At 44.3% G+C, this 16240-nt stretch overlaps 2 protein-coding genes across 4 annotated transcripts in view; one reads left to right on the plus strand and one right to left on the minus strand.

Annotated features, from left to right (window-relative positions):
• The window catches only part of xirp2a (xin actin binding repeat containing 2a), a 29907-nt gene extending 25587 nt beyond the window's left edge, over positions 1-4320 (minus strand). The window contains exon 1 of one of the 3 annotated variants that reach the window (XM_080519787.1): positions 4123-4320. In XM_080519787.1, coding sequence (XP_080375913.1) covers positions 4123-4260 — 138 coding nt within the window. In that variant the 5' untranslated portion in view covers positions 4261-4320. The remainder of the gene's footprint in view (positions 1-4122) is intronic. The other 2 variants (XM_080519788.1, XM_080519791.1) reach the window with 2 other exon arrangements.
• A 6194-nt stretch (positions 4321-10514) lies between these two features.
• On the plus strand, positions 10515-13259 carry LOC308147837 (cysteine/serine-rich nuclear protein 3-like; the record flags this gene model as incomplete). Its single annotated transcript, XM_080520170.1, has 4 exons — positions 10515-10689; positions 11039-11295; positions 11392-11703; positions 12393-13259. 4 exons carry the CDS (start codon positions 10515-10517, stop codon positions 13257-13259), a joined length of 1611 nt encoding a protein of 536 aa, XP_080376296.1.
• Between the last annotated feature and the right edge of the window lie 2981 nt (positions 13260-16240).

The following is a 16240-nucleotide window of genomic DNA, read 5'->3' on the forward strand; positions in this document are numbered from 1 at the left end:
ATCGTGTCTATTTTGCGGTTTCACAGCTGATAAAACGACCACAGACATTTCAGTTTTACTTGATTTTATGCAACATATCTTCCACAAAATAAAGAAATAAATAAACCACTAAAACTGTAGACTCCTCCTCCGCTGCTTCAGTTTAATGAACGTCCACCTGGGACCTTCCAGGACGAGCGATTCTGTTGGCTGCCGACAGTCGAGCCGCTTCGCCGGAGCCGCCAGGACTCAACCTGCTGCTATTTTTAGCGTGAGCAGCAATTATCACGGGGCAGCTTAGCGCCACGGTGGAGACCAGGGTGCTTTTGTTTGGCACATGTCAGACATCCACTGAGCACTCGACATATGAGTCATCCCGCTAATCGTCAGGGAAGCATCTGATGCTAATCGGCTGATGCGAGCACTTCGGTACGCTAGATAGTCCTCTGAGACGAAAGAGAGCGAGGCCAATTGTTCACTTGACCTCTGACCTGGAGAATCAAACGAAACCCACCATGGTTTATTAGCCGAGTAGCGTCTGTGTGCTATATGTCGAATCTGGCTAGCGACCGAGCTTGTTAGCCAATCGCTAACAAACATTTTTATTTTTATAAATGATATATAGTGCAAAGCTAATGATGGATAAGCATTATCCTGATTCAGGCTATCATTTTTAAACAAATTTCTACGTGGCTAGTTTAGCTTAGCATTAGCTTAGCACCACATTGAGCTGCGCAGCAGCCCAGACTTCTTACGGTGAGTAATCTTATCGTTAAGTAATGATTCTAACCCCCACCTCCTGATCCTGGCTCCATGTGGCTCAAATCAAAACCATATTTCAGTCGCTTTCATCAGGATCTATAAATTCTCGCCGCGTAGCGTCGACTATTAATACAGCGAGGAGCTCAAGGCTCCGGCTCTGTTTTCAGCCCCTCGAAATAGAAGCCGTCATGTTCTGTGGGATTCAGCTCTATAATTACCTGCAAACGTAACACCATGAGCTAACGCTGGTGTCACGCGAGGATGTGAGTGAATCCCCCCGGCCAACGATAGATTACGGTTTCTCCGGTGAAACCGACTTATTTGATCAATTACTATCAATAAAAGTAACTCCAGAGGATTGAAAGTCTGTCAACTGTGACTGTTTAATATCCGGTTGAATTATTTTAGCACATTTGGCCTCGCAGTCTATTTGGCCATGAATTAAATTTTCACATTTTAGCATGATAATTGATCCAAAAACAAACACGGTGTTGATTACAAGCCAGTTATAAGATTCTAAACCAGTTTTCACTCGCATTAGCGCGACTGTTCTGCGATAATTAGTGATAATTAGCAAAGAGCTAGCTGAAACGCCGTCGTCATCGGCTGCGATCGTTTTCCTGCAGACACGCTGCGGCTTTGAGTTCCTCCAGCATTTCATTAAAACACGTTTGCTGCACGCCGAGTGGGTTTCCCCCCGGTGTGTTGCGTCGAGAAAAATGTCTGGCAATTAACCGAAGGGCTCGGCCGTGTCGCGGCGGGCGCACAAGTAAACTTTCCTGGCTTTAAAAAGCGATAAAAATGAAGGATATGGAAGCTTAATGCGTCGCTCCATTTACCGCCTTTTAGATCAAACGCTGCGTTCTGGATATAATGAAAGCTCCCGAGATAAAGCACTGTGGTTATCTCTTCAATTCACTCTGGAGACGGAGAGCCAGTTAGCAGCTGCGTACACACCGACGCTGATATTTCAATCAGTTTAAAAGCATTTTGAATACACTGTAAAACTCCTACATGTTGTGTCTCTTCTCATCCACTCAATGGGGGCAGCAGGGCTGCCACACACACACACACACACACACACACACACACACACACACACACACACACACACACACACACACACACACACACACACACACACACACACACACACACACACACACACACACACACACACACACACACACACACACACACACACACACACACTCAATGGTCATTCGCTCCAGAAACAGTTGAAATAGGCCAACGGACATAAAAAACCCAGAACTTCATCAAATATTGAGGCGCAGCTCTAGAAGCAGACGGCCTCCCCTCCTCTCTGGGAACGACGGCCTCACATTCTGATCAGCTGCTCCAACAAAGAAACTGCTCAACTCACACTTATACCGCAACTATCGTTGGAAATATAATATTATTTGCTGAGTCAGCAAAAAACGAACAGGTCATGAGAGGATGGTTAAGTGAAGCTAGCAATAAAACTCTTCATTCTACATTATGTAATATACACGTTTTGAGTCTTGTGGTACTGTTTTCCACCACAAGATGGCGTTTGACTCACTTGGAGGTAGTGCATGATAAATAACGACGCTGGAACCAGCAGATGGTGGCAGAAGAAGAAGAAGAACGACTGAGGCTGGCCCCAGGCATCTCATCTTGTAATACCTCCTTTGACCACAGGATGGTGTCGCAAGTCACTTCGAGGTGTGACAGGACAGGCAAACTAAGCGCTAATAGTCCGGCTCGTTACGTAAGTATACAGAAAAAAGAAGCAACAGTGCGAATGCTAATCTGAATGAGGCAACAGAAGCTGATTCTATCAATGAAACAAAGAATCAGACAGAGGCGATTGATTTCCAACATGATTATCAGCCGACGCAGAGTAAAACCACCGATCTTTGACTTGTCGCCGTCAGACCTTTGCTTTAGCAACGTGGCTCATTAGCCGCGCTAATCCGAAGCCAGATGTGTTGGCGATGGATCCCGATGCTCCCGGCAGCGACAATTATGGGGTTATTTTTAAAAACCCGGCTTAACCGCAAAGCCCCTGAAATAGCAGCTCAATGACAGGGTGTGGGGTTTCAGCAGGCCGGCCTCTCCGCGAGCGGGGCAACAAGAACCACGATTCCTGGGGTTTCTCTCGTTTCGGAGCTCAGATGTTTGGCGGAGAAGAAGTTTCCACGCAGCGACTCGGAGCTCGCAGACGTTGGAAAAGCCACATGGGAGGGGAAAAGTAGGTCAGCGGGCCTTTTCGTCTCCTCCTCTGGAGGAGGCCAGCTGGAGGAGAACGGCCAGCCTTGAACTGTCCTCCGAGGCATTTCCTCCTCACCGAAACCAGAAAACATAATCCCGGCTGGTCGCGGACGGATCCGTTTTGTTGCGAAAGTTCTGCTGCGCCACAGAAAATACATGGCGGACCACGTCAACCGACTGCTTCTGGAGCCACATCGGTTCGCAGGAACAGTTTATCCACAGTTCTGGTACCATTTCTCAAGCTGTAATGATTTTTAATAACTAGTGTGCAGAATTTAACCTTGACTTTAGAAATCTGAACGACTATTAGAGGTTTGTTTCAGATAGATTCCTGCAGTTTCACTCAACAGAATGAGGCTGGAAGTCATTGTGACTGTTCAAGAAGTAAAAAAAAAAAAGATGTTTTGCAGGTCAGATATCGACTAAACTTGAAAGAAAAATCACCCACAATTCTACTCCTTCAGCTGCTTTTTCACCAAAACTACTAGGAAATAAAAAGGTTCCTGTGTCTGTTGTTGTTGCCATGACATTTTGTGTAAAAAACACAGTAAACAATGCAACAGGGTCAATCTGATATAAAAAAAAATGAAGAAAAGAAAAACACACACACACAAAAGGCAGCCCGACGCCAACTGCTGCACACTGAGGACATTAAATAACTTTTACTTTACTTCAACTTTTTTTAATTAGTTGTTTTGCAGGTCATGTGAATTTTTATAAAAATGTAATGCTATTTGAAAATACAGCCGTGAGACCACTAGATGTCACTGTGTGACAACAGAAAGCTGCTACGCCGCCACAGAAAACCCGGCTTCATAATCCTGTTTAATTGAAGGGGGGGATTGAATTCAAGGGGATACGGTAACTCAGTTTTTCCGATGAATTCCACAGTTTGGAAAACAGGATGTGGGTCTTGTGGAAAATCCGAGTCAGTGGGAAAAGTGTTAAAAAAAAAAAAAACAGTAAAGCGAGGATATCAAGTGACTATCGCGATCAGCTCAATCTTTAAACTCCAAAGTTGGTCAATTTCATACGACTTTACGACTTCCTGCATATAGAGACCCTCTCTGCTGGTTCTCGGCGACAGGAAACGTAAAGCAGAGAGAGAAAAGAGGGAGAACTCACGGTGTGCTGCGCTGCCGGCACCTCAAACATCCTCTTCAGGCTGTCCAGCGGAATGTGGAACCTCTCGATCTTCTCCCCCCGGCCGTCGACCTGCGGCCCGCGGGAAACCGAGCCGCCGTCCCCAGATTGAATATCCATTGTTGCCGAAACCCAACACTGCCCCCCCCTTCCGCCTGGCGCTCGCACCGCCGCGCGAATGAGCGGAGGGAAGTCTGGAGGAAAAGGGGAGGCGGAGGAGGAGAGGAAAAAAAAGTCGCTGGGAAACTTTTTCCTGCCCGACCCTGTAATTACCCGCACACTCTAACTCACATGGAGACTCAGAAAAGAAAAGAAAAGAAAAGAAAAAAGAAAAAACAGCAAACAAGGGAAATCGACTCTGAAACAACTCATGAGCAAATAAAGCAGAGGATTTGTAAAAGGCTCCATTTAATTGTTAGACTTTGTGTTTAAACTTTATTTGGACCTCACTGATTGTAAAAACGTTAAAAAAATAACACGAATAGGATGAAAAATGTGATTTAACTGAATCCTACCAGCTGAAATGTCTGAAACGACTAAAATACACTGGAGAAGGAAAATAGTTGGACCAACTTAACATCCAAATGAATCTTTGAACTTAAGGGAATGAATTAGATCAAGTTTGATTCCTTTACATGATTCAATTAAGTTGGTCCAACTTTTTTCTTTTTTCATAACATAACACTGCAAAACAGATGAAACTGTTAAAATGGCAATAAAATTAACCTCATGGGAGAAAAAAAAAAACACTAACAAAGCTAAAATGATTAAAATTATACAGAAGTGACGAATTTTAGTGATGGATATTAAGCTGAATTAATACATTACTTTTTTTTTTTTTTTTTTGGTCAATTTCTCCAGAAACGCATGAAACTGATACCAAATGAAAACTGAACCAAGTGTTTTCACTTCCTTTCAACTTCCTGCAAGTTCAGTTAATAAAATCACTCACCGGAGTTGAACTTGCGTCCGAAGCCAAAACGTCCTCATGGTTGCCAGAGAAAAGTCTGGAAATAAACAATGTTTATATATTTTATTTGTTTATATATAAACAAATACAATCCACACTCGTCGAGAATCCTGATCTATTAGTAAATATCTAGATTTGTTGCTTGGTTGAGTTTCTGCTGGGAACAATGTCAAACTGTCAATGCCAGCAGGCCCAGGATAGAACCCTGAGGAACTCCATTGCTTCATATCACCTCTTCACATTAATTCTAAGTTAAACAATTACAGTAATATTTCATGATATTCTCAATTTCCAAGATTCAAAATGTCTTTTTAATTTTTTTTATTTTGCTTGTCTTCTTTTCATTTCCTCCACTGGGCTTCGCTGGAAGTATTTAGCTCGTCCCCGGAGACGTCAGCCGTGGTCTTTTAAAGCTTCTGCTTTAATTAATAATGAGTCCAGCGTCTCGGAAGCACGCCCCCTGCTGGCTGGAAGCACGCCCCCTGCTGGCTCTCGTAAACCTAACAGCGCGGCGAAACGTGTGGGCGCCTGAAGTGAACCACAGGCCCGAAACCTACTCTTGCTTCTGTTAGGATGTTTGGTAGCAGTAGTAATCTGAGTATTTAGAGTAAATCTGGAATGTTAAAAGTGAAAATGTCTTGAATCGGCGAGCGTCTTCTTACCCACCAGAGTTCCTAAAACAAAAGACTTCTTCTTGTATTTCACATTATTTAGGTTTGAAACTGAAGTGTCCTTTTGGTTCTGAGCATCGTCTTCCCTCCGCTTCCCTGACGACCCCTGATTGCTGCCAGCTGTGTCTCATTCCTCAGCTTCCTCTGTTCTTTGGCTGAATAAACCTCATTGAGCTGGATTATCCTTTTAACCTCATTTGTTCCCCGCTAATTACTTTAGATTTGGGTCTTTATTGGACTTCCTGTCTTTTGTCAAATAATCTCGTTTCATGTCCGGGGTCTTGCTCGAGGACGCATCGCAACCTTCCAATTGAAAGACGGACACTCGACCAACTGAGGCACTGAGGATCCGGGTCCTTCCTGTTTCACCACTAAAACACCAGACTGATGTTTCAGTCACCACATTCAGAAGCAGAGACATTGAAAACCATTGTTTCCTCTCCGTTCGGTCAGGAAATGAGGCTCCGGGTTGTCGACGGTTGGACTTCCTGCCGACTCTCCAGGTACACGGGTTGGACGCAGCGGTCGGCGGATCGGGTGGCGGCTTCAGTTTACTGAGGTTTCACCTTCCTGGGGACACGGCGGGTCACCCGATAGCGGCGGAGGAAAGTGACTCAACAATGGAAGCCAACCCCTGAAAGCAGATCTTCCTCGATCGCGGAATCTGGGCTGGTTGATAAGTTTAGTCGGGACTTCATGAGGAGGTTCTGTCGATTGATGTTGACGGTTGGACGCCGGTCGGACTCGGGGCGTCTCCGCCGGTGCCGGTTAACCAGATCGGACAGACGGAGGCGCCATCTGCTTCTACCCCGATCGCCTGCGGGCCGCTGCCTCCTCCCGCTCAAGAACAGCTGTCTGGAACCGGCACCGAACCGCGGCCCCGATATAAGAACGCAGCCTTCAATAAAGCGTTTCACTGGTGGCTTTTAGAGAAAATACCTCATTTATTCTGTCAAGAAAAGCCAGATGGCTTCAATATGGACTCAAATCAACAGTTACTGCATCAAAACAGCTTGTACTGCCCAATCAAAATGAGTCATTTCAGTTGTGAACAGAGGAATGTGCTCGTGACAGTCGCTGCTTTGAGGAGCAGCTCCTCTGGACGCATGATGAGACTTTTTATTACGTAACAAGGCTGCCATCTGGTGGTCAAGCACTGGAAACACAAGCGTGTCAAGCATTTAAACGTGGAGGGTTTTTTTGTGTATATTTCTGATCATTTTGTGTTATTCTGATGCCTTTTTTGTGCTTTGCAGTATTTTTTGTTATATGTTAATTTGCTTTTTTTTTTTTTTACTTCAGCTTTTTCTGCAATTTTTTATTTTATCTTTAAGGTCATTTTTTTCCTCTGCTTTTTTTTTGTACTATTATCAAATTTTTTTTGTATTCTGATCATTATTTTGATCTTTGGTCTTTTTTTGGGGTCAATATTTGTTTTCCTGTTGTAGTTTTTGAGCATTTCATCTCTAATCTTTTGTTACACTGAGCATTTTCTACATTTTGCACCAAACTGGTGATGTTATGAGTCTGTGGTGATTTTCTTTATTTTTGCCTGTAATTTTAGTCACACACACACACACACACACACACACACACACACACACACACACACACACACACACACACACACACACACACACACACACACACACACACACACACACACACACACACACACACACAGTCCCCAGGGGAACAATTACCCTGGTGGAGCAGCAGATAGGGGCAGACAGTCCAGGCCAGGGCATTAAAGAGGCGAGAACAGCAGCGCCACCTGCTGGTCGCTGACAGGCATCATCTAATCATAAGGAAGAAAGACAAGAACGGACAGAATGAAATCAATGAAGAAACAAATTAATGACAAAGAGACCAAAAAAAAAATGCAAACAATGACTATAAAGTGAAAAAAATAACAACCCACTAAAAAATCCCCACAAATGACCACAAAAACACAAAATATTAACCACAAAAAGACACAAAATAACAATAAAGTGTAACAATCTATCAATAGAATCAAATACATTAAACATAATATGACCACAAAAACACAATATTATGTATAAATATTGACAAAAACATAAAAATAAGCACAAATGTATGCAAATAACCTCAATGAATAAGAAAACAATCACCATGAGTAGCAACAAAAGATGAAACTGATCCAAGACACAGATGATCGTAACAAAAAGACTCAAAATAACCATAAAACAAGACAAACTCTCAAAGTAATCAACCACAATAAACACTAAATACATGTTTGCAAACATTGAAGCAAACACAGAAAATAATATTTTGATTGGTATTTACTGTTTAGTTCTAATTAGACAACAGCTGTTTAGCACATCTTGTTTAGTTTTGCAGCAAACAGAAGAGATTTACTCTGATTACTTAGTTTGCAGTGATCTGTTTCTCCTGCAGACAATGTGAGCATTAGCATTAGCGCAGAGTGGGAGGAAGATTCCAGTCAGATATCTGTAGAGGGAATAAAGAGACTTCAGCTCCATCCCAGCCCCCACATCCCCCCCCCCCTCCCCCACCGTTGCCATGGAGGCTGATTGGAAAGGCGCCTCGGCTCTCGGTGCTTCCAGGAGAAAACATCCAGAGCAGAAAACCAGCTCCAAAAAAAAAAAAAAAAAAAAAAAATTGTAAAGCTTCTGCCGGAGGTCTTCACATCTGACAAACCCCACCAGCCGCTCTGTCGGCTTCCCACGTGTGAAATTAACGAATCAGACGTGCAATTTTTACCCACCTCTCGCTTTTTAATCACTCGCTAAAATAATTAGCGCAGCACGAACGTTGAAAACTCAACGCTCACACTCACTCTCTCCCGCTTCCTTCACGGGGTTCGAAGCAGCAGCGCCAAGTTCGGGGTCCAGCGTTGCCATAGCAACACTTCATGCTGCGGTATTTTCCCCCCCAACAAGTCATCGTATATTTGAGATCTCACATTGATTAAAATGAAATATGGTTATCTAGAAACGTTTGATCGTTACTGTTTGAATTGACTGACAGATAAGAATGGCTAACAAGGCTAAAAAGAGTTAAAATGGTGAAAATGACGAAAATTGCTTAAATGTCCAACACAGCTCCAATAGCTAAACTGGCTAAAATGGCAAAAATAGTTAAATGACTAAAATGGCAATAATAGTTAAATGAGTAAAATGGCCAAAATAGTGAAATGACTAAAATGGCAAAAAATAGTTAAATGACTAAAATGGCAAAAATAGTTAAATGAGTAAAATGGCAAAAATAGTGAAATGACTAAAATGGCAAAAAATAGTTAAATGACTAAAATGGCCAAAAATAGTTAAATGAGTAAAATGGCAAAAATAGTAAAATGGTTTAAATACCTTAAATAGTTGAAATGTTTAAAATGGCCAAAATTGCTAAAATGGTAAAAAAAAAAAAAAAGTAGTTCAAATGACTAAAATTACAAGAATAGCTAAAGTGGTTAAAGTGACTAAAATGGGTAAGATAGCTAACACGATTAAAACGTCTATGAAAAGTAAAGAGACAATTCTATCTCTCCATTGTGGCATTGTCCAGCTTTTACCATCATTTTAATTATTTCAAGCTGAAATGTGAAGAATTTCTTTAAAGTGACACAAAATACGAAGAAATGATTGCACTTAAATGTTATTTACTTTCAAATTTCACCTGTAATGTTTTTCCACGACTGACAAGGCCAATGAGACATTTATTGTGTTATTATGACTCCAGTTTCCTGGAGGTATTTTTTCCCCCGTCCCACCCCCACCTCGTCACATCCCCCCCTCCCTACACCGCCTCTCTCTCCCTCTCCCTCTCTCTCTCTCTCTCTGATCTCCCCTCTGTCGGCTCCAGCACTTCCAGCTAACGAGTCTTTGTGAGCAAGGAGAGGAGAGGAGAAGAGAAGAGAGAAGGGGAGAGGAGGGAAGAGGCGGCGACTCGGGAGTCTTCCTGCCGGCGGAGAGAAGCAGCGAGGCAGCGATCCGGCATCATGGCAGCGCTCGGCGCCGCCGCATCATCGCCGCACACGAGGAGGACGCCGGGACGCCGCTGAGGCCGGGAAGCAGGTCGGGAGCCCGCATGCACGCAGACACGTGAGGCTGGGCAGGGGAAAAATAGTTGTTTGAACAAAAATCACCTGCGTGGTGAAGACGGGAGGAATACCTGAGGAGGTGGACAAAGCCGGGGCGATGGACTCTGCTGCAGATGATGTCATCCGCCTCGGCTTCCTCGTCCGCTCAAACGGCGGCAAAAGTCACTTCGGCTCTCAAGTCACTGCGCTAATCGTGTCCACGCCGCGTCGTTTCCACGTCCAGGCGCAACGCAATTCGGCAAGCTGCAGAAAAACAGACCAAATTGTGCGAAATTTAGGAACAAATCTTGAATAGTAGCATCGATGTCTGTGTAAATTTGCATAAATGGGCAAAATCTGACGCCCTCTTTCCTAGGAAAGAAGCCTACGAAGATAAAACACCCAAAACAGCTCAAATTTACCAAAAATACATTTAAAAAGTACATGTGCCGCTAATTAATCAGCATAGAAGATAAATGGAAGTTACATCACGGTCTGACCCTGCAAACCAGATTCAAGACCGTCTTGTTTTTGTGCCACGACTTTAACCGTATTGTCTCGGCCAATCGGTGATCAGAGATGGTTTCCACCAAGGACCTGAAAGACACTACCGTCAAGAGTTAACTTGTTGTTCGGTCCCTGGGGACAGGTGTGAGGCGGCCGGGGCCACACGATGAGCGGGATCCTGAAGAGGAAGCTGGACGGGGGCCCCGCCCCCGCCCCCGCCCCCGCCCCCGCCCCCGCCCCCTACCTGACCCTACAGGGCTCCGACGACGATGTTTCCTGCAGCGACAGCGGCAACAGCAGCGACAGCCTCAACCATGCCATCCCGTCCGGACTGCTGGACTGTACGTGAGAGTGTCTTGGTTCAAAACGTTGAATGTACCTGTGGTGTCCCTCAGGGATGTGTTAGGGACCACTTTTGTTTCTGTAAAAAAGAAAAAACTTGGGTCCAAGTCGTAGACACAATAGAACGAGTTAGATTGCTGTTGTACGCTGATGACACTCTGTTATATATCATCTAAAAACAGGCAGTCGAACCTGAAACTTCTCTGAATTCAGACGTCATTTTCAGGGTTTTTTTGGTTGTTATTTGTAACTGGACTTGAAGGATGTTTTGTAAACGGACTTTAGCACTTTAATGGTTGACTTTTTTCCTGTTTTGTTTGGTCCCCACCTCCTCGCCCACGACCCCAGCGTCCCTTCAGCAGCCGCCGAAGCGCCTCCGAGGTCGCAACGTGCATTTCGAGAGCGTGACCGTCTACTACTTCAACCGGCGGCAGGGCTTCACCACCGTGCCCACGCAGGGCGGCAGCACCCTGGGGATGTCGCCGCGCCACAGCGGCGTGAAGCGCTTCACACTCAGGGAGTTCGCCATGGAGCAGAAGCAGAGCCACCGGAACATGCTGCGAGACCACCTGAAGGAGGAGAAGCTCAACGCCATCAAGCTCAAAGTCAGTCCGGACCTCCGGTTCCCTGAACGTCGTCACCCCCGGCGCTCCGATCCCGCCGTCCAGAATCCACCCGTCTCTTTTGTCTTCCGCCCGCAGCTGACGAAGAACGGCACCGTGTCCTCGGCGGCGGCGGAGACGCTGACGCTGGACGACGTCTCGGAGGACGACCTGGACGTGGACAACACGGAGGTGGACGACTACTTCTTCCTGCAGCCGCTGACCACCAGGAGGCGCCGCGCCCTGCTGCGCGCCTCGGGGGTCCGCCGCATCGACGTGGACGAGAAGCACGAGCTGCGCGCCCTGCGGACGTCCCGGGAGGAGTGCGGCTGTCGCTGCCGGGGGATCTGCGACCCGGCGACCTGCGCCTGCAGCCTGGCCGGCATTAAGTGCCAGGTAAATGGAGCTGTGGTGAGGCCCGACTATAATACTCACGTTCTTCCTGTCTGTCCGGCACAACAAACACACTTCTCAAAAAAAAAAAGTTCCGCGAAGGGATAAACTATGCAATTAGCATCGGTTTTAGCAACAATGCTACAGAATTGTTTTATCCTAAACAATAAGAAATCTAGTTACATAAAGAAACTAGAACGTTTGTAAATGTGGGTCAAAATCCACGATATTTTTCAAAATGTTATGGTCGCCAGATTTCGTAGGCGAAATGTGGTGCAGGGGCGACATTTTCTAAACTTTGCAGGTGGCGCTATTGAGTCTTTTTGTCACTCGCGTGTGTAATTCCCTCCAGTTATTGACTATTTTGGGCGGCTTTTAGAATACGTTAAGGACTTAAAGTAATGCATTGGAATGTGGAGGAAAGAAATTATTAAAAATTCCTTAAAACCCATTGAGGTTTTCTGGGCTTTTCATTCCAGGTATCTAAAGATGGAACGTTGATATACTGACTTTCAGATTGACACATTTTTGGATTCTTGTTGTTTGATTTTCATGCTTCATTTTGAAAAAGGAAGTGAAAAAAACAGCTTAATTATCCAAGATCGGGATATAAATACTCCTATACGCCAACGCCATTGAAAAGCCGAACGTAGATAATTAATTTCCAGTGTTTGTGGATGTTTTGAACGGGATGTTTGTGCTTCCAGGTGGATCGCATGTCGTTCCCGTGCGGCTGCAACAAAGACGGTTGCGGCAACTCGGCGGGCCGCCTGGAGTTCAACCCGGTCCGCGTGCGCACGCACTTCCTGCACACCATCATGAAGCTGGAGCTGGAGAAGAGCCGCGAGGAGCAGCAGCACCACCCTCATCTTCTTCTTCATCAGCAGCAGCTTGTAACCAATGGCAACGGTTACCATGGCGACTCCACCTCGGTCCAGCAGCAGCAGCAGCAGCAGCAGCAGCAGCAGTTCCCACTGATGAGCGGCGCGCCGCACATTCCCATCATGCACCTGCAGAACACGGGCGATTTGGAGGACGAGGAGGAAGAGGAGGAGGATGATGAGGAAGAGGATGAAGACGATGACGACGAAGCCTACGAGGAGGACGGCAGCAGCGTGTGCAGCGGCTTGTCGGACTGCAGCACACACAGCTTGGAGACCATCGACACCGAAGAGGACGAGGAAGACGACGAGGAAGACGACGAGGAGGAGGAGGATGACGAGGATGACGAGGATGAGGAGGAGGACGACGACGACGAGGAAGACTGGGACCGCTCGCTGCACGGAACCAGCCCGCCGCTGTACTCGGCGCCGCTTCCTTCCTTCGCCTTCAACCCTCCCATCCAATCAGAGAGCTCCGTTGACGCCGGCACGTTCGGAAGTGGCGGCCCGACGCTCCCCACCGTCGAATCTGCGCTGAACTCCGAACTCCAGCGGCCCCGCCTCTTCCCCGACCGCCGCGCCACCGCCACCGCCGCCACGCCCGACGAACCCTCGGCGCACAAAGACGTAAACCCCGAAGCGCGACGGACTGACGAACAGGCGGCGGAACGAGTCCCGAACGCGTCCGACTGACGGAGACGTGCGCTATTTTTACGTCAAGAGTCGTTACGTTGAACAGAAAGATTTATTCTGGATAAGTGCACTTCCAAAGAGAGACTTCGGACTCGGGAAGACTCAGACACACTCCGTTGTTGTTTTACGGAAAAAAAAAAAAAAGTGAAATTCTATTGCTCGTGCTCAACAAAAGTGTTTCCGTGAGTTTCCCCGTGACAATAAAGTGTAGAGTTCACGCGCCGTTGTGAAGTTTTTTGATCATCGCCGCATGTTTTTCCCGCTGCCGAGCATCCGTGACGAATCCGCGCCGGATTTCGAGGCGCTCGTGCGTTTTACGCTACGTCGCGTCCTGCGCTTCTTTTAGAACCTGCCCGTCTGTATCGCATGTGTTCCGTTTACCAAAACAAACAAACAAAGAGAATGCGATCAACACCCGAGTCCCTTAAGGTTCATTGCTCGCTTCTGTTACGTTTTTTTTTTTTAAACGTTTGCTGAATGAATTGTGCTGAGTTTTCTGACCACACCTCCACATGTTCGGGAAATAAATCATTTATATTGAACTCGAGATTCACGTCCTTTGACTTTCTTTCTTGGCAATTTAGCTTGGTGAGATGACTGATTTAAAAAAATGTATTCAAAAAAGCTTCACTGAATTAAATTGTGAAATTCGTGAAACCTTCAAATATAATATTAGACTTTATTATAAGTTGTAGTTTAAGCAAGAAAGAATAAACTCCGTTGCTCAAATTTTGTTTGTTCCTTTCGAATATGTTTCCTTTTGCAATTTTAGCTATTTTGCCTTATTTTTAATTAAATTTTTGGTAGTTTGTAATTTTGTCGAGATATCTTCTCCTGTTTTATATATATTTTTAAAAATCAGAATTATTTTTTGCAATGAGACATTTTAGATTTGTTCAACTTTTTTTTCTGCGCCACCACAGCGTCATCATAGCTTTTTTCATGTGTTGTTTTAAATTTTACTTTTTTTGTCAAAGTGATGACAGAGAATTAAAAAATAACTATTATTGCATCATACTCATTTTTTTGGTAACCAAAGAAAGATACTCCAAAATGTAAAAAGTTTCAACATAAAAGCACAAAATGGCAGGAAGAAAAAAAGGAAAGAAAAGAAATGACAAAATCAGCACAAGGGGGAGAAAATATGGTGACAAATAAAAAGAAAATGGGAATAAAATTGTCCTGAGAAACTGAAGAGACTCAAACCTGAATGAAATTGAACATGTCCACTAAAATGGCACATAAGTTATAGAAACTGAGGAAAAAACTATTCAAATAAACATAAAACAACAAAAAGATGAAGAAATATTCCAGATGGAGAAACAAAGAGAAAAAGACTGGAAAGTAGAATATGATGACAAACATGCAAAATGTCTGGAGATCCACGCACGCACGCACGCACGCACGCACGCACGCACGCACACACACACACACACACACACACACACACACACACACACACACACACACACACACACACACACACACACACACACACACACACACACACACACACACACACACACACACACACGTCACAAAAAAAAGACCAATGAAAAGAAAGTAACACAAACTGACATCAAATTATAATTAAAAACACAAAAACACACTAAATTAAGTCAAATGAAAGCAAGAAAAACACAAAAGGTAAAAAGTTTTGAAAAGGAAATTAAATGTTTTTTACTCCTGAAATCTTCATCCAGAGGTGCAGATTGTAAAAACAGATTAATGAACGAAACCTCACGTAGCTGCATTCTTTTCCTCTGCCATCAGGTGGTGCTTGTGTTGCATATTTCCCCTCAGATTGATGATGATGATGATGATGAAGATGATGATGATGATGATGGAGTCACTTGTCCTCACATTGTCGACTTGAAGCTGCAAAAAATAAATAATTTTTAAAAAACAGGACGCAGAAAAACTAGATATATGGAAAAACTCTGAGCTGCACTTCTGCCTGCAGCCTGCAGGGGGCGCAGAGGAGGGTAAAGGGGGGGGGGGGGGCAGTTGTTGGGGTAGAAGCTCTCCGAGACGCCTCCGATCAATCACAGCCGGGGAACTGTGATGTTGCGTTGCTAGGCAACAGGATGGACGGGGGTGGTCTCCGCTCCGACTGGTACTGCTCCTAGTGTGTGTGTGTGTGTGTGTGTGTGTGTGTGTGTGTGTGTGTGTGTGTGTGTGTGTGTTTCACAAGCTGTACCTTGAGGAAGTGATGCCAGATGGAAAACAACACAGGAGACGATGAAGTTCAAACTGTGAAGGTAAAAGAAGAACAAACAAACACATAAAATAAAAACAAATATACAATATGACAGTAAAACAAAAATAAACAAAAATGACTACAATAAACACAAAGTGTTCAAAATAGAATTAGAGGGGCAAAGAAAAAAATTGATGAATTAAAATGATAAATTAATACAAATGAATATAAAATAACAAATAAACTTGATCACAACATTAACACCGAATATTAAACTACATTTATGATCCATCTGCTCTGCATCGGCACATCAACAAGGCAAATAATACAGAGACACAAATTAACAACAAATAAACATTGAAGCACAAAAACACAGCATCAAGTGAAATAAACGTGAGGGGAAAAAAACAAAATATTAAATAAACAAATCACATGGTGATTACAAACAACCAAACCTATTCAAAGGGAAACTTATCGTCTGCATGGTCACGTAACATAAAGACACAAAACGACGAGAAAATATACAAAAACAGCCACAAAGTGAAGAAAAATGACCATAAAACAAAAAGCATATTTAAAATAAATCCTTCAGGTGGACAATATTGTTAAACCTGTGAAATAAATCCATCCTGCATGAAATGCTTCCCAAAGTCACTTTTATTCTGGAAATCTTTTTTTTTTTTTTTGGCCACATCTTTGGTTAGAACAAAAATAAATAAATAAAAAAACACACACAGAACATTTTGAATGAAACAAAAGAAAAGAAAATGAAGACGCGGTT

The sequence above is a fragment of the Blennius ocellaris genome (assembly GCF_963422515.1).
Source record: "Blennius ocellaris genome assembly, chromosome: 24".
Taxonomy (NCBI): domain Eukaryota; kingdom Metazoa; phylum Chordata; class Actinopteri; order Blenniiformes; family Blenniidae; genus Blennius; species Blennius ocellaris.